At 48.2% G+C, this 22,414-nt stretch overlaps 1 protein-coding gene across 1 annotated transcript; it reads right to left on the bottom strand.

The window, feature by feature from the left end:
* Nucleotides 1-533: 533 nt before the first annotated feature.
* On the bottom strand, nucleotides 534-20,801 carry Ctns (cystinosin, lysosomal cystine transporter). Its single transcript, XM_052756158.1, is given in 13 exon segments — nucleotides 534-1,510; nucleotides 1,857-2,004; nucleotides 2,189-2,306; nucleotides 3,776-3,946; nucleotides 4,955-5,074; nucleotides 5,170-5,269; nucleotides 5,883-6,013; nucleotide 6,093; nucleotides 6,140-6,243; nucleotides 12,606-12,690; nucleotides 13,699-13,777; nucleotides 18,671-18,750; nucleotides 20,319-20,801. Coding segments are annotated over 12 exon segments (1,215 nt in total). The 5' UTR covers nucleotides 18,732-18,750; nucleotides 20,319-20,801; the 3' UTR covers nucleotides 534-1,413.
* Nucleotides 20,802-22,414: the final 1,613 nt, after the last annotated feature.

Raw genomic sequence — 22,414 nt, 5'->3', positions numbered from 1 at the left:
AGTCTCTCTGTGTTGTTCAATCTGGCCATGACCTTGTGTTCTTCCTGCCTCAACCTCCTACATAGCTGACATTGCAGGTATACTACAGTGTCCAGCCCAATAACACATTTAATTAAAAAAAAAAAAAAATCAATAGGTGAGCTGTGGGCTTGGCCGGGCTGCAATCCTGACTCTAGGAAACAGGACTTTAGAGATGTTTCGGCCTACAGAGTAAGATCTTCATCACCCCTGCTTCATGCCCCACCCTGAGGTTCCAACCCCTGCTCACATCCACAGCCTGAACATGCTGATGGGACCTTGGTACTGGCAGAGAAGGCACTGTGAAACAAACCTACCTGGCTCTTGTTGGGCAGGGATCTTGAGCCTGAGAGGGCTTCCCCGATCCAGTGTGGGTCAACATGCAGCCACCTCAAGACAAGGTACTCCACAACCCTATGCATTTGTTCACATAGGTAAGCAAAGGTCCTCCAAGCCCAAGGACTTGGTTCCAAAGGTCAACATAACTGCCTTCTGCATCCAGTAAATGTTCCAAGTGAATGTAAACAAGCAACCTTTTAATTAAGGACATATACTCCACCAAAATGAAATAAGACAAGAAAAAAAAATACACAAGAATGAGAAATACAAGGGCCCCTCAATATTAGTTTTATAGAAAGCAAAAAGGACAGATTGATAAATTCAAGGCACACCCTGGTTCCTTCCCCATCTGGCATAGGAAGGACAGTTGGGAGGAGAAGGAGGCTAGGGATCAGGGTGGGACTCATAAGCTTTATAGGAGGTGAGTTCCTGTTCTTCTGAGGCTCCTCAACAGCTAAGAAATAGGAGTTCTAGTTTGGGGATAGGGGAAGGAGGCGTAACGCCCCACCCGGGGGTTGGGGGGAGTACTCTTACTGCTTGGTTGACTGATGGGTTTCTAAGGCACATGCTGGTACTATGTACCTGCTCCATAGGTGTACTGTTAGGAGCAGTGGGGGTGAGGTACTTAGATGGGGCTCCTTCTGACTCTCAGAAAGTAGAGGTAAGAAAGAGGGCGAAAGAAAACAAGCCATTTCAAAATATCCCTCGGGGATTAAAAAAAAAAAAAATCAAAAAGTTACTGTGATATCTGTCTTTGTATGTAACAGTCCAGAGGGCAGCAGATCCACTTCACACTGATCTGGCAGGCACCTCAGAGATCAGAAATATACTTTACCAGGCACTGGCCCGGGTCACATGTTCTACAGTTACTGGAGCAGTTGTAGAGAATGAGTATCAGAAATGTGGCCTTCAGAGAAAGGACCCCAGAGCCTCACCCCACAGTCCTCTCCCCTCCACCACCAGCATCAGCACCTTCCAGTCCATTGGCCACAGCACCTGGCTGCTTGGTTCCAGTGAGCACAGTGGTGGAAGCATCCTTGGCTCCCAGCTGCAAGGTTAGCCCTTCAAGCTGCTCCTAGAAACACTGGTAGTTTGGGGCAACGCCATCGGCTGCAAATTTGGTGCCCAGTTCTGTCTGGGTTGGCTGTCGGACCTGTGTGTGCTGCCTGTGAAGCCTTAAAGAAAAGAGATGGCATATCAAGATGCAGGAGGGCTGGGTGCTTCCCAGCAGGTGGCTGGAACTTGAGGTTGGGAGAGACCACCTCAAGTCTGGCTTTCAGTCTCCAAGCAGTCAGGTGTCTGTCCCAGGGAGGGGGTCCTCTATGGCTCAGGAAGGGCCTGGGGTGAAGGCAGGCAGGCTGAGTTTAAGGCATTTGGCCCTTGAAGAGAGTGCTTGCTTCTCTGTCGGCATACTGTACCAGCCCTGTACACCGACTGCTTCTCTGGCCTTTGCTGGACACAACTTTTCCTACGAGGGCCCAGGCCTTGGCTGTTTGTACTGGGTCTCTGGGTTCTAGTTCAGCTGGTCATACCCCGGTTTCTTTCTGTACAAACAGTAGTGCTGGATGAAGAAGACAACATCAAAGAAGATGGTAAAGACGCCAAGTCCGAACTTGGTTGGGTCTCCAAAGATCAACGTCCATTCGTCTGTGAAAAGCCAGAGGGGGCAGAATCTGGTTTTAAGCTGGAAGCTTCTAAGACAGGTAGATGTGTGTGTGGGGGGATGTGAGGCCCCCCATTTGCCCAGGAAACTGCACGACTAGGGATTCCCAGGAAGCCCCCTCCTCCCGTGCTTTCCCTCACTGGGTAGGAGCAGCTTTGGCAGACTCACCATTATTGTAAGACTGGAGGAACATCTGGAGGAGGCTGAAGCTGCCCCCTGTGAAGTCCAGGAGGACGCCTCCAATGCTCCAGCCCTCAGTGCTTTTGTAGTAGAAGTTCATGTAGGCCTGGGGACAGACAATGCCACACATGCTTGTGACTGCTACTCCAAATGAGATCTGCTGATTCTTCCCACTCATGTACTAAGCTTAGGGCTCGAGAACACAGTGACCTCTGGGCTTCGACAAACTGGAGCCAGGCAAACAGTCTGCATGCATGGGTGGGGGTGGGGGAATGCTGCCTAGCTTCAACCTCTTAGAGCAGGCACAGACCTCTGATTTCTAGGTTTTTTTTTTTTTTTTTTGAGACAGGGTTTCTCAGTGTAGCTTTGCACCTTTCCTGGATCTCACTCTGTAGCCCAGGCTGGCCTCGAACTCACAGAGATCTGCCTGCCTCTGCCTCCGAGTGCTGGTATTAAAGGTGTGCGCCACCACCACCTGGCTCTAGTTATTTTTTTTAAGCCAGTGTTTCCCTATGTAGCTTAGGCTGGCCTTGAACTCATGATCCTTTTGCCTCAGCTTCCCGGGTATTAGGATTACAGGTGTGTACCACTAAGTCTGACTGTGACTCTTGATTTGTCACAGCTCCAGGGATTCTGTCCCCATCTCAGCCTGGACTCCACACTATTTAGGAGTGTGGCTGGGAGCCAGACTTTCTGGTGTCGGGCTCCCTTGGAAAAGCTACTGAGTCCTTTACTTCTTCAGCTGCCTATAGAGTGGCCCAGCTGCCACCTCTGCTGGGCCTTCCCAGTCTCTTGGGCATTCCCCTCTTCCTGCTACCCCTTACCACAGAACCTGGTCCCTCCATGCAAATTCCCTAGGACCTGGCTCTAGCTACCCAGTTTCTCGATTTTCAGCATGCTCAGCAGCCAGGTCTCCCATGCAGGCTGCCTGGGCCTGAAATAGCACTCTCTATAGTCTACAGAACTCTGCTTTTCCCCTCAGGATCTCCCCCTGCCTGTAGCCAGTGTAACTTATCTCTAGCCCAGTGGATACAAGACTCTCAGCACTGAGGCTTCATTGCCGGGAAAAAGTTCAAGGTGGCTCTAGAATTCTTATGTGGATGTCATTTCTTTACACCAGGCCTGGAGCCAGCATGCTTCTTAGGGAAGACATGTTTGAGTCTAAGCCCCAGGACCTGGATTGAACTGTGAGAACTGGGGAGGGGAGCATGCTGAGGGACCTCCCTGGAGAACATCTCTGCAAAGGAGAAGGCCACAGTGGTCAGCTCACTCCTCTGTCTGATTTTTTTTTCTGATCCCCTGCCACTGGTCCTTAGGGATGGCTATTGTGGCAGGCAGGCAAAAGAGAGAAATCCAAAGTTATTAGGAAAGACACGTGAGTCTGGCTCCAGGAAAGGGCAGGCAGTGGTACCCACTGGCTCTTTGCCATTCTGGGTTTCCCGGCTTCTACTATAGCTTTCCACTCTTGTCTCCTTAGCTTGGTAAAAGCTGCCCCATGTGAGCAGGGCCTGGGCTCAGTACCTCTTGCTGCTCACACTACCAGCCATACGGAAATGCAGGAAGGCTCTGGAGTACCTGTGGAAAATACTTGATCAGTGTGATGACGAGCTTGATGTAGGAGAAGCAGAAGAGGAACTGTAGCCATGTGGTCACACCGACTGCAGCCACAATCATGGTGACTAACACAAAGAGCCACGCGAGTACCAGGAAGCCAACAGAGGGCCACGACACGCGCTGGTTGCCTCGCTGAGGATGAGACAAGGGTTGGGGTTTGTAGACGTGGACTCAGGTTGCTTCACGGTTTCAGGAGGGATGGCTTTGGACAGGGGTACAGGATGGGTGGGAGGGCAGGGCTGGAGGCAGAAGCCTGGCCTTGGTGTAACCTGTGTAAAGAGGGGGCCAAGAGCATTGGAGCTGTGTCGGCACAAGGCCGGGGCAGGAGACCAAATCCAGAGATTGTGGCCTCTGTCTGGGTGGTGAGTGAATCAAACCTGGGCTGCGGTGAGGTGTGGAGTCCTAGCACCAGTCAATCTCTCCTGCTCCATCCATGCTGGATCCTCCGGCCCCTACCGACCAAGTTCCAACTCCACGGAGCTGGACACCTCGGAGCTCATTTGGAGGGAGCAAACCGTGCAGGGGCATACACCCTGATGCTGAAGGCCCCAGACCTCACCCAGCCCTGATGTCAGCTCATTCCATGATGTGGATGAAACCTGGGGATACTGGAATCTGTCCCCCACTCCAGCTTTTTTTTAGACATGGCCCCAAATGAGGCCCCTTCAGCGGAGTGTCTCATGGAGAGGTGATGGTACAGCTGTCACATCTGGGGCGCTCCTGTGAAACACTGGGTCTTTGTAAAGGTGCCTCCATTCCACGCTAAGACCCCAGATAGTTTTTCAGTGGCAGAGCTGAATCCAGGTTCCTCCTGACCTCCCAGGAGCTGGCTCCCCACTGGTACCCCTAACCCTGGTCATTCCCATCTACAAACGTTTCCCTCACACCATGGTGAATGATCCTGCCGTCCCCTTTACCAAGAACCTCCCTCAACCTTGGCCCATGAAAACACCATTTTCCTGACACCTTCTCTCAGTTAAGCCAGGGACAGGATAGGAAAGTCCACACCAAATCCACTCAGCCACAGAAGGCTGGGGGCCATCATGTTATCATCATCCCTTCAGGGCATGTGGGTAGAGTGGGGTGAGGGTTGGCTTAGGACATCAGTGGCAGGCCAGGTCACCAGGCCTCACTGCCTACCTCATACAGGCAGCATTGCAGGATAATAATCAGAGTGAGGGCGACTGCATGTAGGCTGAAGAAGACGTCATTATTGTTGACTGGGTTCACGCCGTTGGGGTATTTGAGGAGAAACTGTTCCTGTTGGGGGAGGGGGTGAGGAGAAGTTGAGAGGTGAAGAGAAGCATGGTCACCCAGGGGCTTGGGTGGGCTGTAGGGAGTGAGCAATGCTGTACCTGAATGTAGGGCACCCACAAAAGACCGATGTTGAAAACACTGTAGGCCACGAAGCCTGTCAAGTTCAGGGCTAAGAAGTCAAAGCTGAGACCAACGACACTGCAGGGGGGCAGAGGGGGAAGAGCAGGGCAGGGGTAAGGCGGAGAACCCCTGGGATGGGAGGGGGCACAGCTCCTAGTGCATGGGAAAGGCGGCCTCAGCACCATCCTTGGTGGTCTATTTCCGTGGCTGATGCCACCCACCTGGCCTTCTTGAGGGCCAATCCCCTCTCACACTCCAGAGGCTTCTCCTGGAGGCCTCTAGGGGAGAGACAGCACCCACTTCCCTGGCTCACTGCTTGGCAGTCCCCTATGAGACCTGAGACCAATGTGACAGTGTGAAGAGAGGAGAGCTATGTCCTTGACTGACCCCAGGCCTACGTTGACTCTGTCTTTAAGTCACAGCAGAAGTGCTTCATTCTGGGGCTGAAGGCTGCATGACATGATGCCCAGCCTTCCAGGGCCAAGGAGCTTTAGGGCAGAATTTCCCTTACCCAGCCCATCTTTGGTTTAGTTGAGAAGCTCCGTGTTCTTGTTCCCATAGGGAAGGGCTGAACTGGGCAAGGAGCCAAATCCCCACCTTGCTTGTAGGCAGGCAGACACAAGTGTAGAGGGGTGTGTTTCCGCAGCCCCGCAAGGGTCTGCAGGGAACAGCTCTAAGCTGGGCAAGTTACCTTTTCCGCCTCCAGTTCTGGATCACCTGTGGGTAGAAGGAGACGGACCACGCCATGAAGTAGATCCAGCCAATCACCTGGTTTATGATGCTAACGATTCTGCTGTGGATCACCAAGAACCGAATCCTGGGCTAGAAAGGGATTTGGGGTCAGGAGGCACCGAGGTAAAGCTTTTGGAGGAAGCCCTGATACACATCTGTGCCTGGCCACCCTTCCTGCTATATGAGGCCACAGGGTGGGGGCGGATGTCAGCCTACCAGGTCTGGTTGGAATGATTTCCGTGCAGATAAACAGTCACTTGTCCAACATTTTGAGAAGTCACTTGGAAAGAGGCATTCTTCTCTCCGGGAGGCACTACGACCTGTCAGGAGGACTGGATTTGATCTGTGGCCATGTATAGTTAACAGGATCTGGCTCCAGGCCGTGAACCAGGGAATGGGAGCAGGGACATATCAAACTTGGTTCTGCTTTCTGAGAACTTACTAACCAGGCACAAGAAACACTGGGCCAGCCAACTTAAACCCCACCCTGCCATGTTTCCATCTAGCTTTCTGAGCAGAACCACAGGCTGGTCCTTGGCCTTCCCTGGCTAACCACTGAAGGAGTGTAGGATAAGCCATGCTATCTCAGTCTACTCATCTGTACTTGGCGATAACGCCAGTGCCTACCTCGCAGGGCTGCTTTGGATGAATTGATGTCCCTAAAGCTCTCAGTGCAGAGCTGGGCACATGGTAGGCTTCCTACGATGACTGAACTGTGAGAGCTCTATTATTTCTATTTCCATTACTGTGATGCTCAGTGAAGCTCATGAAGGATGTTTCCCCATGCCCCACCTCATTGCCAAACAACAAAGCAGCAGAAGTGGGAACACAAGATGCTCTTGTGGTCATTTCTGCTTGATATTTATCAGAAGCCTATTCCTGGAAGATGGGCCTGGAGCCTGCCTGTGCCATCTGATTTTTTTTTTTTTTTGTCATTTTCCTGCCACACTGAAATCCCCTCAGAGAAGCAGGGAGCTGGATGGCATCTTTATGGTACCAAACTGTCCCACTTTCCCTTATAACACTCCATGTTATATATAACACTCCAGGTCCCACCCTCAACCCATGTTGTAAGTACCACATGGATGTGGCTCATTAAACCAACAGCGGTTTTTCTCTGGTTTTCTAAGAGTCTTGCTATGTGGCTCTGCCTGGCCTGCAACTTACTGTGTAGTCCCAGCTGGCCTCAAACTCATAGAAATCACCATCCCTCAGTCTCCTGAGTGCTGGGATTACACAAGTCACCACACCTGCCTACACACACACACACACACACACACACACACACACACACACACACACACACACACACACACACACACGGTTTTGCTTACACAGCACAATCTGGTCTAGACTTTGAGACCACCTGCTTTCAGATGCCAGGCTAGCAGGGCTTTTTTTTTTCTTTCATAAAAACAGGTTATAATTTAAAAGTCCAGGGTTATTTTATTTTTATTTTTATTTTTATTTTTTTTTTGGTTTTTCGAGACAGGGTTTCTCTGTGTAGCTTTGCACCTTTCCTGGGACTCACTTGGCAGCCCAGGCTGGCCTCGAACTCACAGAGATCCGCCTGGCTCTGCCTCCTTTTTTTTTTCAGGGTTATTTTAAACAGTAAAATATTTTCTCTGTAGAAAATAGTATAAATGATAACATTTCCCAATAAGCTCTTTTAAGCCAAATGATAGCTGAATTATACATATTAATTAGATTCGGGGATACAGAAGAAACCTATCTTCATCCTAGCAGGGCTTCTTACTGAAGACTTGAGGCCCTGCCAGGTCGATGCCCAAGTCAATGCCAGCTGTTTTATATTTCCTGCTATTGCTTTGAATCACCAGAGTGTGGTCCAGGAGACAAGATGAACCCTATGCCTACAAATGAGGAAAACACTGATTGGCTGAAGTCCTTGACCCAATGCTTCTAGGCTGAACTCCCAGACCACCAGACTTCCAGGTTCTGACCATTGGCTTCTTATACCACAGGTACAGGACAAGAATGCGCTTAGCTTTGGACAGGGAGGACCAGTGATGCAGGAGCCTGAGAAAGGGGGTTCAGGTGTTCATAAAGACCATCTTCCGCCGGGCGGTGGTGGCGCATGCCTTCAATCCCAGCACTTGGGAGGCAGAGCCAGGCGGATCTCTGTGAGTTCGAGGCCAGCCTGGGCTACCAAGTGAGTTCCAGGAAAAGGCACAAAGCTACACAGAGAAACCCTGTCTCGAAAAACCAAAAAAAAAAAACAAACCATCTTCCAAAAATGGTTTGGTTTTGACTCCCACCGCTAATTAAAAAAAAAACAAAACAAAAAACAACCAGGTCTATAATACATATACAGAAAAGTACACATATCACAGCTTGATGAAGTGTCTTACACGCTACACACATTCAGCCTCCAGATCAAGAAATGTGCATTTCCAACACCCCAGAAGCTCTGTTCTGCTCCCCCCACCCAAGGTCTTTTGACCTTGAGGATAACCACTGGCCTGACACCATGGATTCAAGGAACCTTACAACCCATATTTTGTGTTGGGCTTCTTTTGCCTAATATTCTTGACGTTCATTTATTTTACAAGAGGATACCTTTACTTTGATGTCTACACCTAAACTAACTGATTGGTGTCTGTTCCCCTTAGAGTCCACATGTGACCTGCAGATCAAACAAAGCTTAGAGGCCTTGCACCAGACTTGCTCTTAGGACTGTGTCTCTCCTTGTGCTGCATGCTGGCCTCAGCCTTCAGGCCCCGTGTGTGTGTGTGTGTGTGTGTGTGTGTGTGTGTGTGTGTGTGTGTGTGTGTGTGTGTGTGTTCGCAGTGGTTAATACTGCACAATGCTACCCATGGGGATAAGGGTGTATAAGAGCCACCTCTGATAGAGGGTCTCTTTAGTGGGATACTCTGAATCCCCTCTCACAGCTATTTGCTTGCTGAGGAGCCCAGAACTGATTTGTAACCCATTTCCACAGCCACCCAGGGTCTTTTGAATATCAAGGTTGTCCCTGCAATTTTTTTTCTTGTGGCCCTTCCCCCACCTTTGTTATTGGGATGGATAAATAAAAATTGTGTATGATAAAGTGTGATGTTTTAATATATGTATTCATTGCAATATAGATAAATTGAGCTAATTAACACCTACTACCTTACATAACGTTCTTTTGTGTGTGGGGGAGCAGGGGATGGGGTGGGAGGGGTGGGAACATTGAAGATCTAATCTCTTATTAGTTTCAAGTATGGGCACAAGTCCTTTAACATCAGGATATACTCTAAGATGTCAGGAAATTTCAGAGTCATACGAAAACTGTAATGAGTATGTTTGCAAATAAAGGTGGCTATGACATCATTGGGTAATATGACCTTATGAAACCACTGTCCTATACATGGTCCTTTCTCGACCAAATACTATTATTTGATACATAATTATATATAATACTTCATTGTTAGTAATAGTCACTATGGCCTTCAGACTTATTCATCCTGACTGACTGTCATTAAGCTTTTGTTTCTTCTTTTCTTCTTTCACTACTGGGGATTGAACCAGTGCCTGTGCATGCCACCAAATGCTCCACAACTGAGGGTTTTTTTTTTTTTTTTTTTTTGAGACAGGGTCTTTCTATGTCATCCTGGCTGTCCTAGAACTTGCAATGTCTAGGGACCAGCCTTAATATTATATATCCCAGGGGCTCAGGAGAGAGAACTACTAACGGTGAGGACAATTTTCAGGAAATAGAATCTCAGCACACCAAGCTCTATAGTCCACTTGCTTTAATTCCTCTGGCATAACATCCTTTATACCCAGCTTCAGTTCTGTTCTCATGTCTAGCTCCTTTCTTGGCTGATTTCTCTCTATATTTATCTACTGTTTCCTCTAAGTTCTATCTTAATTCTCTTGTCTTAACCCTGCCTCATCTAGGTCCTTTTCATCTTGTTCTTTTTTTTTTTTTATTTTTTTTTTGGTTTTTAGATTTACCTATTTATTTATTTATTTATTTATTTATTTATTTATTTATTTATTTATTTATTTATTTATTTATTTATTATGTACACCGAAGAGGGTGCCAGATCTCATTACAGATGGTTGTGAGCCACCATGTGGGTGCTGGGAATTGAATTCAGGACCTCTGGAAGAGCAGTCGGTGCTCTTAACCTCTGAGCCATCTCTCCAGCCCCTTCATCTTGTTCTTACCCAGCTAGTACTTCCCCATCTGACTCTTCCTCATTTTCCATCTCGTTCCTCTGGTACTCTCCTCTAGCCCTTCAATCTAATTCTTTCCCATCTCAGTTTGTTCCTCTCAAGTTCTTACCCATCTAGTTCTTCCATTCTCTTTTCTCTTCTTCGTCTCTCTGTGCCCTGAAAGTCCTGGTATATAAAGCCAGGCTTCCAGGGTCAAAAGGAGGGGTGATAAGAATCACATAGGGAGCCAATAACCGTTAATTATCATTTGCAACCCCAAAGGGAAGTGACTAATGGGGAAATGAATTAACTAAAGGCTAAATTCGGGTAATATCTAAGAAGAGGGAATCTTATGTGCTCAACTATAGTCTTAAACGTGATTAATAGAAAATGTTAAGAATTTGTAAGTTGCTAGGTCAATGGGAGAAAATAAAACTGTCTTCTTTTTTCCTGTGGCTCCTATCTGTCCAAGCTATCTGCCGTTTTTCTGCAGGGTGGGGGAAAGTGTGCTCAGTCGATAGGCAACCTGTGTACAGCTAGATGCCTCTGGTGATAGTTAAAGGGAGATCTGGAACTAGAGGTAAGGTTTGGGAAAGGAGGAAGTAAAGCATATCCGCCAGGCCTTCTCAAATGGGTAGCGTGGATGCTTAAGTCTGTTCTTAGAAAGTATGGAGGTATCTCTGATAAAGTACTTTCCTCCATCTGGGGATGGACCTGGCCGGATGCTGCCAATGATGATAATTACAGGGAGGCTTGGACTGGGGTTTGGGCTGAGCATAGCTGTCAGCACAGAAGGTTATCCAAATATTCCTAGAAGTGGTTAGGTAAGGAGTTAGCAGTCTATAAAGTTAGTAAGGCTGTAAGAAAGGAGGGTCCAAGCTGAATTGTGTAAAGCTATTACTTAACGTCCACCTGACCTAGGTGGTGTCTCCTTGTGGAATTTACCTTAAATCAGGAGACTTGCATGTGGACTGTTATTACTGCAAGTCCTTGAAAGTGGCCAAGGGAGATATCTGATTCCAGAGAAAGCCTTTCCTGAGGCAGTTCTCCAAATACCTGGAATGTGTATGTCCAGAGAGTGATCAGTCCACACTGTTAGCTCTTCTTAGGGAAAAATCAATTAGGAAAACTATGAAGGCACACATGACTTTCATAACAGAATACAGCTGATATATAACAAGTCAAGTAACACCAAAAACTCCTTGGGATTTGGCTTCCTCTGGAGGAATTCCCTGGTTCCTCCAGGTAGTGACTTTGCCATAACCAGCTGAGTTCTTATAATATATTCCTGCAGCCCGCAGCAGCAATGCAGACCAGGCTGGCCTTGAACTCACAGAGATCCACTTGTCTCTGCCTTCCAAGTGCTGGGATTCTACCACTGAGTTCTAACTCCAGCTTTTTATTTCCTATTTTTTATTTTGAGATAGGTCTCAACTATTTTCCCAGGCTGTCTGTGAACTTGTTCTGCAGCTCAGGCAGCCCTTAAACTTTTGATTCTCCTGCCTCCAGCCTCTCAAATAACTGAAATTATAGGCCCACCACTGGCTTGTTTTTATAAACCTTGTTTATTTGGAATTGATGCTTCCCTTTTGAAGTCTTATCTAGCCGAATGACAACTGATTTACATTGTTGGCAAGGTAGAAGCAGGAAGATAAAACATAAAAAGCTATGAATGATCATCATTATTATACCAGAAAGCCTCAGAGACAGAGTTATGTAATTGACACCCAACCACCACCAACGTCTCAGAATGCTGCTTCACAAACTTTAACGTGGACCCCTATCATCCACAGACCCTGCTAACAAGTAGACTTTGAAGCAGTAGGTCTGGGATAGGGCCTGAGATTTTGCGTTAGAAACACAAAAATTAGACAGTCAGTCTGTCTCTCTCTCTCTCTCTCTGTCGCGCGCGCACGTGTGTGTGCACACACACACATACACTCTCTATTTCCTTCCTTTCTTTGCATGTGTATGTGTTCGTGTGTGTGTGTGTGTTCGTGTGTGTGTGTGTGTGTGTGTGTGTGTGTGTGTGTGTGTGTGTGTGTGTGTGTATGGTGGTAGCAGGGATTAAACCTAAAGCCTCGTGTATGCTAGGTAGACTCTACACATTGAGAACCCCCTCAATTTCATAAAATGTTTTAAAGCAAGGCTGAAACTTCCTATCCAAAGTTGTGGCAGGCCCTTAAAACATTCTCCATTCTCAGAATCACCTTTGCCTTAGGCTTTTTTTTTTTGGCATCTGTCTATACACCGTACCTTATTATTATTAGCCATGGTTAGGCTGTAGGATTGGAGCCCTGGAAACTACTCATCTCAACTTGCATTCATCTTGTGAATCCTTCACTCAAACTACACAGCAGAAAACACTCAACCTTAAAGAGACCAACAAAGCCCAAACTATGTATTTCTAGGATGGAAATGGGGGGTGGGGTAAGTGACTTTTTTCCCACAAGCTCTTAATTAAAATGTGTTCTGTTGCCCAGCACTGCCTTAAGCATTAATAAGGTCTGTTACTTACTTCATCAGGAAGCTCCAGAATAGTGAGATTTTTTGAATGAAATGTGATTTCAAAAGTGATCACCAAGGTTGTATTTAATGGATGCCTAGGAAGATAAGAGTCTGGTTACTGTTGGGAAGTTGGACCCTGTAAGATATCAATCAACCCTTGGGATTTCATACCAGGCCTTCCTTTCTGGAAATCAGGATCTGGAAGGGCAGTGTGCTCAGACTGCACATCCAGTCTCCAGATCAAGAAACAAGCATTTCCAACACCCCGGAAGCCTTGTTCTGCTCCCCTCCAGTTTCCTGACCCCAAGGATAACCACTGGGCTGGCATCATGGAGTTGCTGTTTTTATATTTTGTACACAAAGAATCTGACAGCCCAGAGTTTTTTTGTGTTCGACTTCTTCTGCATGATATTATACTTTACTTTCATTCATTTCTGTAAGAGAATACCTTTACCTAGATATTTGCCCCTAAACTGGGAGAGATAAGAAGTGGAAGGAACCATGTTCCTGCTTTATTAGGAGACTAGCTGTTCCTTTGGGGTAGGGTAAGAACACAAGATGGTGGAATTCAGGCTGTAAATAATGGGGGCAAACAGAGGGGACAGGCCAATGGCTCTCTGCCCCAGTAGGAAAGGCTCCTTTGGTAGCGTCAGGTCTGAACAGTAGGTGCCAGCAAATAAGACTCTTAAACAAAGGCAAAGTATGAGCGGGGCATGTGGGACCCCTGGATATTGTCACTTCTGCTTTGGCAAGTGACCTCAGCTGTGCTTTGTTGGTCAGGAGTTCAGCTCCTTGCCCCTTGATTTTTAGGGGCTCTGCTCAAATGTTTAGTCTTGGAAAGGGTCTTGAAGTCAGGCATCACCTGGGACCACCTGAAGACTCTTCTTGCTAGAGGAAACAGCTCATGTTTCTAGGGAAAAGTGTCCTTCTTTTCCTCCCAGTGGAAACAAGGACTCTGTAGGTGTTTGACTTTGGGACCCTGCTCTGTAGTCATGGGCTTGAACCACTCTTTTTATGTCCTACAACAAAGAGGCAAAAGCATCACACCGGAAGTATATGCAGACTGTTCCAGGGGTCAGTGCCGAGTGGGGCTGAGGACTTACCCAAGGGTGATGCTGACATTGGTTGAACTGCCATTTTCCAGCTTCACAGTGGGAGGCACACTGAGACTGACGGTTGACTCTGGAAAGATCCAAGTCAATGACATGAGTCCCCAGGACAGAGATCTCAGCCCACAAGGGGGAGTGGGCACCAGGCCCCTGCCATCTGAACTCACTAGCCCTGACTCACTGACTGTCCTGCTTTCTAGGTGTACATCCAGACTGACATTATGCTCTTCCCATCTCTGCACCAGGGTCAGACTGCCACAGTTTAGAGCAGGAAGTGCAGGAACTTCCTCCTCCTTCCCCTCTGTGGGCAAGCTGAGTTCTCCAGAAATAGTCTGGGAACTACAGAGCCCAAAAGTTATAAAAAAAGAAATTCAAACCAACATCTGTGATTATAAAGGGCAGACTGGAACCACCTCTGCAGATAGACAGCACAGAGGTCCCCTCTGAAAAATTGATCTGGTCTCATTCCTGGAGTCTGAGATGGGCACAAGGCCCAGATAACATGCTTCTAAAGAACCACCTGAGCTTTCCTGAAGACTCAGCTCAACCCATGCATGGTTCCCTTCCTGAGACTGACTGTCTGTTTGCTAGAGATCGGAGGACAGTGGTGAGGGACATACACTTTCCACGATCAGGGCTTGCTTCTTGGCATTAAGATGCTAACTCAGGAGAAGGTGGACAAACAGGGCCCAGGGTGAGGGAGGAAACAGGCTTGGGTCTTAGAAAACCATTTTGGGGTGAGGGCTAGGCTGGGAGTACAGCTCAGAGGTAGAATGTATGACTGGTGAGCATAAGACCCCGAATCTAATCTTCAGCATCAACAAAACAAAACAAAACACCAAGAGAAGGAAGGAAGATCATTTGGGGAGATCAAATAACCCAGCACACTGTGGTCACAGGGCATGGCTGGGTAGCTTCTTTGAGTAATTCCTGTGTTCTTTGGACAGCACACCGCCCTTGTCATCGTGTCATGCCCAGGTATACTCAAAGCTTCATGGCATACCTGCCCATTGTGAAGGCCTAGACTTGACTTTACAGGCTCTACCTTAGGGAAAGGGCCACCATCTCAGACCACCTGCTGTACTCAGTTCCAGGAAGGCCCTCAGGAATGTGCCATGACAACTGGAATGGATACATAGCAGTATCCTCCTGTAGACATCATGTCTGCAGTTTAGGCCCTTGAAGATATCTAGATAATCTTGCTGAACAGTCCAGATAATCCTGTTCAGCGGGTTGTGGTTCCGCGCCAAAAGTCTAACCCAGTGGTTTCAAATGCAGTTTCATGCCCAAAGACTAGACCAATAGTTAAAAAAAAAAAAAAAAAAAAAAAAAAATCACCTTGCGCCATATCCCTTCTACCCAATTCCCAGTTGCCAATTCCTGGCTTGTGGTTTTTCCCTATAAAAATCCTCTACACCTGGGCTCATGGCCGCTGTCACCTTTCCTTCCATCTGCTGTGCGGTGGCCCAGGTTGAACCTGAATAAAAGGACCCTTATGTGCTTGCATCGGAAACCGGCTCCTTGGTGGTCTCTGGGGGTTTTGAGAAATGGGTACAACAGCATCTCACCTCCCCTGCCTCACAGACTTCAAGGACAGGCACATCCCAGAAGTCATGATCAGGGATCCAGACTAGGAGAGGGAAGGGTATCTTAGGCAGCAGAGGAAGTGCACCATCTGGTGAAGATGGCTCTCACAGGGATAGAAGGTGCAGGCCTCTACCCAGAACCCTCCACAGCAGAAGATGAAGAACTAAGACCCGAAGTTTCAGAGCTCAGGTTGGAAAGAATGCCAGTGTCACCTCCCCCGACCCCCTCAGCTGGTTTCTTCCCTTGGTATTTCCACTGCACGGACACTTCCTGGGAGAGTCACCTTATCTCCCAAGGTGTCACTAGCTTGAAACTCAAACACCTGGGCCCAGCTCTGCCACATCTGAGCTGCTTTCTTCAGCTCAGTCCCCATCTATAAATGCAGATGGCGGCCTCCCCAAGGTGCAAGTCTCCCAGATGTGACTCTTCAAAGTACACAGTCTCTAGTCCCCTCACCCAAGTGGATTCCTCAGATCAGATAGGTTGCTGTAGCCTCAGGGTCTGGAGGCTGCTAAGCTAACTCCATCCTGACTACTAGGCTAACTCTGTCTTGCCTGCTTTGCTAGCAGTCTGAAGCTTTGTTCTGGGCTTGTCCAGCTAGGGGAGTGCAGGACTTCTATCCCAGTCTATGAAATTTTATTTACTGCTCAGGACTACATCAGATAAGTAAGACCCAGAACAAGGCACTGCTCAGGGCAGGCACATGCATGTTGTGTGTGTATGTGAAGGCACTTAAAGGGATGTCAGGGAGTTAGATTTTCCAGTCTTTGTATATTAAAGTAGGAAGACAGGAGCTTTCAAAGAACCAGATCTGAGAGTGTTTACCTCCTCCTCACTCAGCACTACGGAAAACACTAGAGCCCAAGCAAGTGAGAGCCTAGGCTCTGAAGTGACAGTTCCCTCCCGGCTTTGAGAGCTCCTAGCTGTGTGACCCACAGAGGGTACGTGGCAGTTGAGCCTACAGCTGTGGAGCCTCACCTGGAAGTGGGTGGACTAAGACCTGTCTCACAGATACAATGCAGAACGCTCAGCAGCATGCTTTCTGCTTTCTGCAGGGCCTCTGTGCCAAACAGCCGTCAGCATCTACTACCGCCATCACTTGACAGCTGCACAGCGTTTTTAGTCCAAGACAGGAGGCAGCTGGAAGCTGTATCATATCCTGGGGTAGCGTGAGCCAAGGGGAGACCACCTTGTTTCCCCTAACGCGAATCATCAATCTCCTCTCCTCTTCCCTCTTTGTCTCCCCCCACTCCCGCCGCCCCCCCCCCCCCCCCCCCCCCCGCGACTGGGGATTGAATGTAGGTCCCCACACACACCCCGCACATGGGCTCCATAGTCAGCCCTTCTTAGGTTCTACTTTTGAACTTTGAGATAGGGTCTCCTTAAGTTGTTCAAGCAGCCTTCAATTAACTTTGTCCCCAAAGCCTGTGTAGGTCTTAAACTTGTGATCCTCCTGCCTCAGCCTCCCAGTAGCCAGGATTATAGATCTAAGCCACTGCTACTGGCTGGTACTACCTACCTGTACCCTAACTCATCCCAGTTATTGCTGCTGGCACACGTACTTATTTATTTACTAAGCGAGGTCTCACAAGTCTGCCTGGAACACAAGGGCACTACTGATCTTCCTCTCTTAGTTCCGGAGTGCTGGGACTACAGGTACGGCACCATTTCTGTTGTTCTCTTCGCCCCCATTTTATAATTATCACAATAGGCAATGGGCATTTTCAGTCCTATTTTAAGTCAAGGAAACTCCCTCCAAGAGGGAAGGAGCCCTGCCCACATAGCTAGGGAGGACTGAATAAGGATTCAAAGCTAGGCTTGTTGGATCCAAAGCCCAAGTTGTTACCACTAGGCTGCACTGCCACAGACTCCCCTCAAAGAAGTCAGAAGCAACTAACTCTGGAGGCCTCTGTTCTTGTGTCATCCTTGATGCTGATACCCCCAACAGAAGAAAAGTCCAGCAGGTTCTCAGTTTTATGGCAGCTTCCACGGCTCCTTCATAGAGATGGTCAGGAGAAAGAGGCAAAGGGAACGGAGGCCCTGTTCCAGTTCTAGCTTATCTGTGAAGCTTTCTACCCTGCCTGGGTCTCAGTTTACCCTTGGTATAGTTGGAGTACTAGCAAGATTTTCCATTAACTCCTGGGTAGTATTCATTATGTATGCTCATGCACACATGCACACACAACCACATGCACTCAATCCCCAGAGAGCTGACTCAGTAGGGTTCAAGTGCGGCTGTGGCATCCCTCTGGAGAAAGGTGGCATGACCAGGCCTCATGGTCTGAGTCCCTTCCTCATGCCTGCTTTTTTTCCCCCAGAGATAACATTTCTATAAGGTGTGACTGCAAAGGAACATGACTAATATTTACCAAACCTGGATGAGCTGATGAGATGACCAGTTCTCTAGCTATCAAGAGGCCAGACAACCAAATGATGTAGCCAGTGTGTGCAGCTTTAGGGAACATGTGTAGGATTTCTAGTGTTTGGCCCAGGTTTCTGGGGATTGTCAGGGACTTTAAAATACATTTGCTTTGGAGTAATGACCTACCTGATGATTAAAATGGGCCTGGGCACTGTGAATACTAAACAAAGCTATTCATAAAAGAAGGAATTCCAGAAATGTCTTGGGTATTTGAAGGATGACAACAGCATCTGAAGGGGTCCTCTGACAAGGATGTATAAACCCCACTAGTGTGCTTTCTGTGTGGCTCAGGATGCTGCAACCAGCTCCAATCTTCTCTAAGGGGAAGGCATTTTTTCTCTTCAACATGGGGCCAGGTAGAGTTGTCTTGCATCTGTGCCTGGGAGAACCAGGTACAAGACCTCCTTTGTGTCTTCCAGGATCCACAACTCTCTCCAAAAGGTCCAGAGGGCAGAAGCACAGCTGCTCTTTACAGATAACTATCCCAGCTTGCTGAGGCTCTGAGAGCCAGTTGTACAGTCTGGCTAAAGAACCAACCATTATCTGTGCCAATACAGAGAAGGCAAGAGGGACCCCAGGGTAAAAGGCCAGTTATGTTTAGGGCCGTCTGGTTCTCTGTAAAATGTCCCTACACCAGACCTGGATCTGGCTACCTCTCTGGTGGGAGGCTGCCCATAGGTGGCCTGGACAGCACTAAACCTTTGGTGACAGAGAGGTCAATCTTTCTACTATTCCCCTTTTTAAAAAAATTTATTTTGTTTTATTTTGATTTTTCGAGACAGGGTTTCTCTGTGTAGCTTTGCGCCTTTCCTGGAACTCACTCTGTGGCCCAGGCTGGCCTCGAACTCACAAAGATCTGCCTGGCTCTGCCTCCCGAGTGCTGGGATTAAAGGCGTGCGCCACCCCCGCCCGGCTACTACTTTCCCTTTTTACAAAGCTGAGACATCACAAACTTACCACATTTCTCTATGAACTTCAAGAGGAAAAGGGTCAAAAGAAACATCCAATTCCTCATCATGTTCTTTGACTTCTCCGAACTAGGAAAAACAAACAAACAGCAAGAGAGAGGCATGTTAAGGTTGAATTAGCTCAGTTCTTGGTAGACAGCATGCTACCTGAGCCATGACAGTGGGACAGTTCATAAAGGACTTCTTCTTCACAGGCTCTGTGACCTCTGACCTCACAGGCTTGGCATCACAACCTCTGAGAAGGAGACCCCAGAGAGGACTTATCTTTGTTTCATGTAATGGGCAAACCTGTTCAGAGCAGCTAAGTGGATTGTGTAAAGCCCTATTCAGAGGAAGTGAGCACAGACCCATACTGTTCCCTCAATTGCTTTCTACAACCTAGTTAACAGGGAAAAAGAATGGAGTTTAACTGGCAGAGTGGTCTTCTCTTTTGAAAAAAAAAACAAAAAAACAAAAATCCATCTCTTCTCTCATTTCACTGAAGCGGATACAGCCTGTGAAATTCAAACACTCTGTCAGCAGAAAGTCCCCCAGTGCTAAAGGCTAAGACATCTGGAAGGAAAACCCCAGAACAAATGGAAAAGGAGTTGACAAGGTGACCACAATGCTAAAATGATCAGATTGGTTAACCACACAACTAGGCTTGTAAAAAGTTATAAGACAGAAACAAGGCATTGGCCATGCCCTTGGGTGTGTGTGTGTGTGTGTGTGTGTGTTCTAACCATCTTCCAGGCCTCAGTAAGACGGTACACTTTCAAGAGCCTTTAGCACCCCCACTCAAGAACCAGAGATCTCCCGTGGTAGCTTCCCTTTGTCAGGTGTCTGAGGTAGTCCTGCTGTTGGTCCATAACCTGGAACATCCTCAAGAGATAACATAGTTTGGACAAGGAATGTTTCCTGGAAATGGACTGCCCAGGTCTCAGGATTCCCATTTACTTGCTGTATGATTTTGGAATATTTCTTAACCTATGATTCCTCATGGGGGAACAGGGACAGTGGTAACTGCACCACAGAATTAAAGTGAGATGAAATGTAAGGCGAGCATTCTCAAAGGGGTCTAAAATAGGCTCTTGGGAGTCTGAAAATATCTGTAGTCATTGTTTCTGGCTCTCCCAAAAGCCATGATATGAAAAACAGAGCTTATCAGCTGTATTAAAATTTTAAGGAGGTGGACTGATAAGATAAAAAAGTTGAGAAACAATGATGTAATGTTATTACTACTACCACCCAAGGCAAGACCCAAGTGTCTTCTCTTTCTCTGGCCGAATCAATAGGAGCTTCTGGAACGGTCCTAACAGCATCTAACTTTTTTTCCCCAAAGCCACCTGCACATTCCCACACCAGATTCAGGCGGCACCAGAGGAGGCAAGCAAGGGGTTCCAACTGCAATCGAATAGTGTCACCCAAACTGGCTGGCAGCCGGTACCAGTGCTTTGCTCATCGATACCCTCGTCCTTCAACCTGGGGTTGTGCAGGCCTGGGTTTGGGGCCAGAGGGTAGAAACCCAGCGTTGCTGAAGGAGGCTGGACTCGCGGCAGATTGCTCCTCTGAGGTGCCAGGCTAGTGTCAGCGGGGGTGGGTGGGGTTTTAGTCCTACCGGGAAAAGGGGAGGCCGACCCGACGCCCATGGTTCTCACCTGACAGCCTCCCAGGCTCAGCGGACCGACCTCGCCCGAAAGCAGCAGCAACCTCGCACCAGATGCCGCTTCAGAATATGAGGGACACTTTGGGATCCGCTGACTTTGTGTGAGGGCGGGGCCAACTGTCACCTGACCCGAACCACCTGACTTAGGGAGCCGAGAGTTCCGTGCGAGGAGCTCTGGAAGTTGTAGTTTTCACGAGTCAGAGTCGGATAGATGAAGCTGGGTAGGGTTGAGGGAAGGGCGGAAGGGCGCAGGCGCCTTGGCAGGGACGGGGGCACGGATGTGAGGGGAGACCTAGTCACTTGCAGGGGCAGCAGGGCTCTCGGAGCCTTTGTCAACTCTCGGCAACTCGGCGCTCCTTGGCGAAGATTCTCCAAGGACCCGCGGCGCTGTCCCGTACCTTCAGCCCACTAGGTCCCGCCTTCTGTCGCCTCTCCACCAATCGCCGGGGGTCGCTGCGTGTAGGCGCCTGCCTTTCTTGACCAATGGGAAGATAAGAAGTCGCCATGTGGCGTGCGGCTGAAAGATTGGCAGGGAAGCCCCGCCCCTGCGCTGCCCTCCCCGGTGCAGAGTGCTGTGGCTAGCGAGCTGCTCAAGCCACCCGACCTCCGCTGTCACCGCTGCCATGGCTTCGCGACCCGTCACTCTCGGCATCGACTTGGGTACCACGTCCGTGAAGGCTGCCCTGTTGGAGGCTGCACCCGACCACCCAGCCGGGTTCGTGGTGCTGGCCACCTGCACCCGGGCTGCCCGGGCAGAGACAGAGAGCACGGCGGCCGGGCCCCAGGTGAGGCAGCACCCTGGAGTCGCCGTCCCCGGACGACACTGGCGGCATCCCGGGCAGCACCTTTCCGCGAAGATGTACCCCTGACTGTCCAGCTTGTCTGACCTCCGCCTGCTGTCCTTTCCTCCAGGGCCTTGCAGCCTGCAGCCGCTCAGGCTAAGCCGTTAGGTTTTCCCAGGGAGCTTTCCCACCTGCGGGCACCGATCTTCCCACCCTCAGGCTTCTCTGGCGGCCCTGCGGGGCTGGAACCCCCTACTCTCTACTCATCACTTTCTGTACTTTGACCAAAGAGGAATCGCTTTCAGAGTAATAACCACAGGCCTGACTATCACGCTTGTTGCTCGTGGCTCAACATCTGCCCTGTGCCCTCAAGTTCAGGCTTCGTTTTTTTACCCCTTAGGCGGGTTGGGCTCTGGAAATCAGATGTAGAATTAGGTTTACCTTGATCCTCTCACTCCGTAGAAGTGAAAGTAACAGAAAATTTCACTTGGTTACTCAAAGAATTCCAGCCCCAATGAGAGATCTCTGGAGCATTGTTGTCAGAGGGTAGGACTGAGATAAGTGATTGAAATTTTAAAATGATCAGACTGATAATTATACACCACAACCAATCGCTTTTGAAAACTAGAAGATAGAAAAGGAGACATTCAGGGACCCACAGGATGGCTCAGCAGGTAAGAGCAATTGCTGAGCAAGCCTGATGACTCTAATTCCATCTTCAGAACCCACCATGGAGGGGAAGAACTGACTCCTGAAAGCTACTCTCTGACGGCTACATGTGCCCCACGACAGGCACGAGTCTGTACACACACATACACACACACACACACACTATATATATATATATATATATATATATATATATATATATATATATATATATATATATATATATATATATATATATATATATATATATATATATATAATACACTATATTATATATAGTGTACATGTATATATCGTATATATGTATACACACATATATGTACACATATATTTAAAACCCTATGAATTAAGGACAGTGAACTCTGTTGAGAGATGATGTAAGTAGGCTCAGAACAGACATCAAGCTTCAGACTCCAGTCCTGTTAGTTTCCTGAAAAGGGTCAGTTTATAGTCTGTGAATTTACAGAAATTAATATCAAGGTAGAGTGTAACATCTCTTTTTTCTTTTTTTCTCGGCCTCAACTTATTCCCTCGTCTAAACTAGGTGTCCACTAAGGCTTCTTCCAGCCAGAAACTTGGATTGAATGCAGTACCCCACACTTGAGCCTTGTGTCTCAAAAGCTCTTGCCAAGGGTCT

The sequence above is a fragment of the Peromyscus californicus genome, unplaced genomic scaffold (assembly GCF_007827085.1).
Source record: "Peromyscus californicus insignis strain IS unplaced genomic scaffold, ASM782708v3 Scaffold_3__1_contigs__length_106647218, whole genome shotgun sequence".
Lineage (NCBI taxonomy): Eukaryota > Metazoa > Chordata > Mammalia > Rodentia > Cricetidae > Peromyscus > Peromyscus californicus.
Note: the sequence above shows the minus strand (reverse complement) of the source record. Positions and strands in the feature narration are given on the sequence as shown.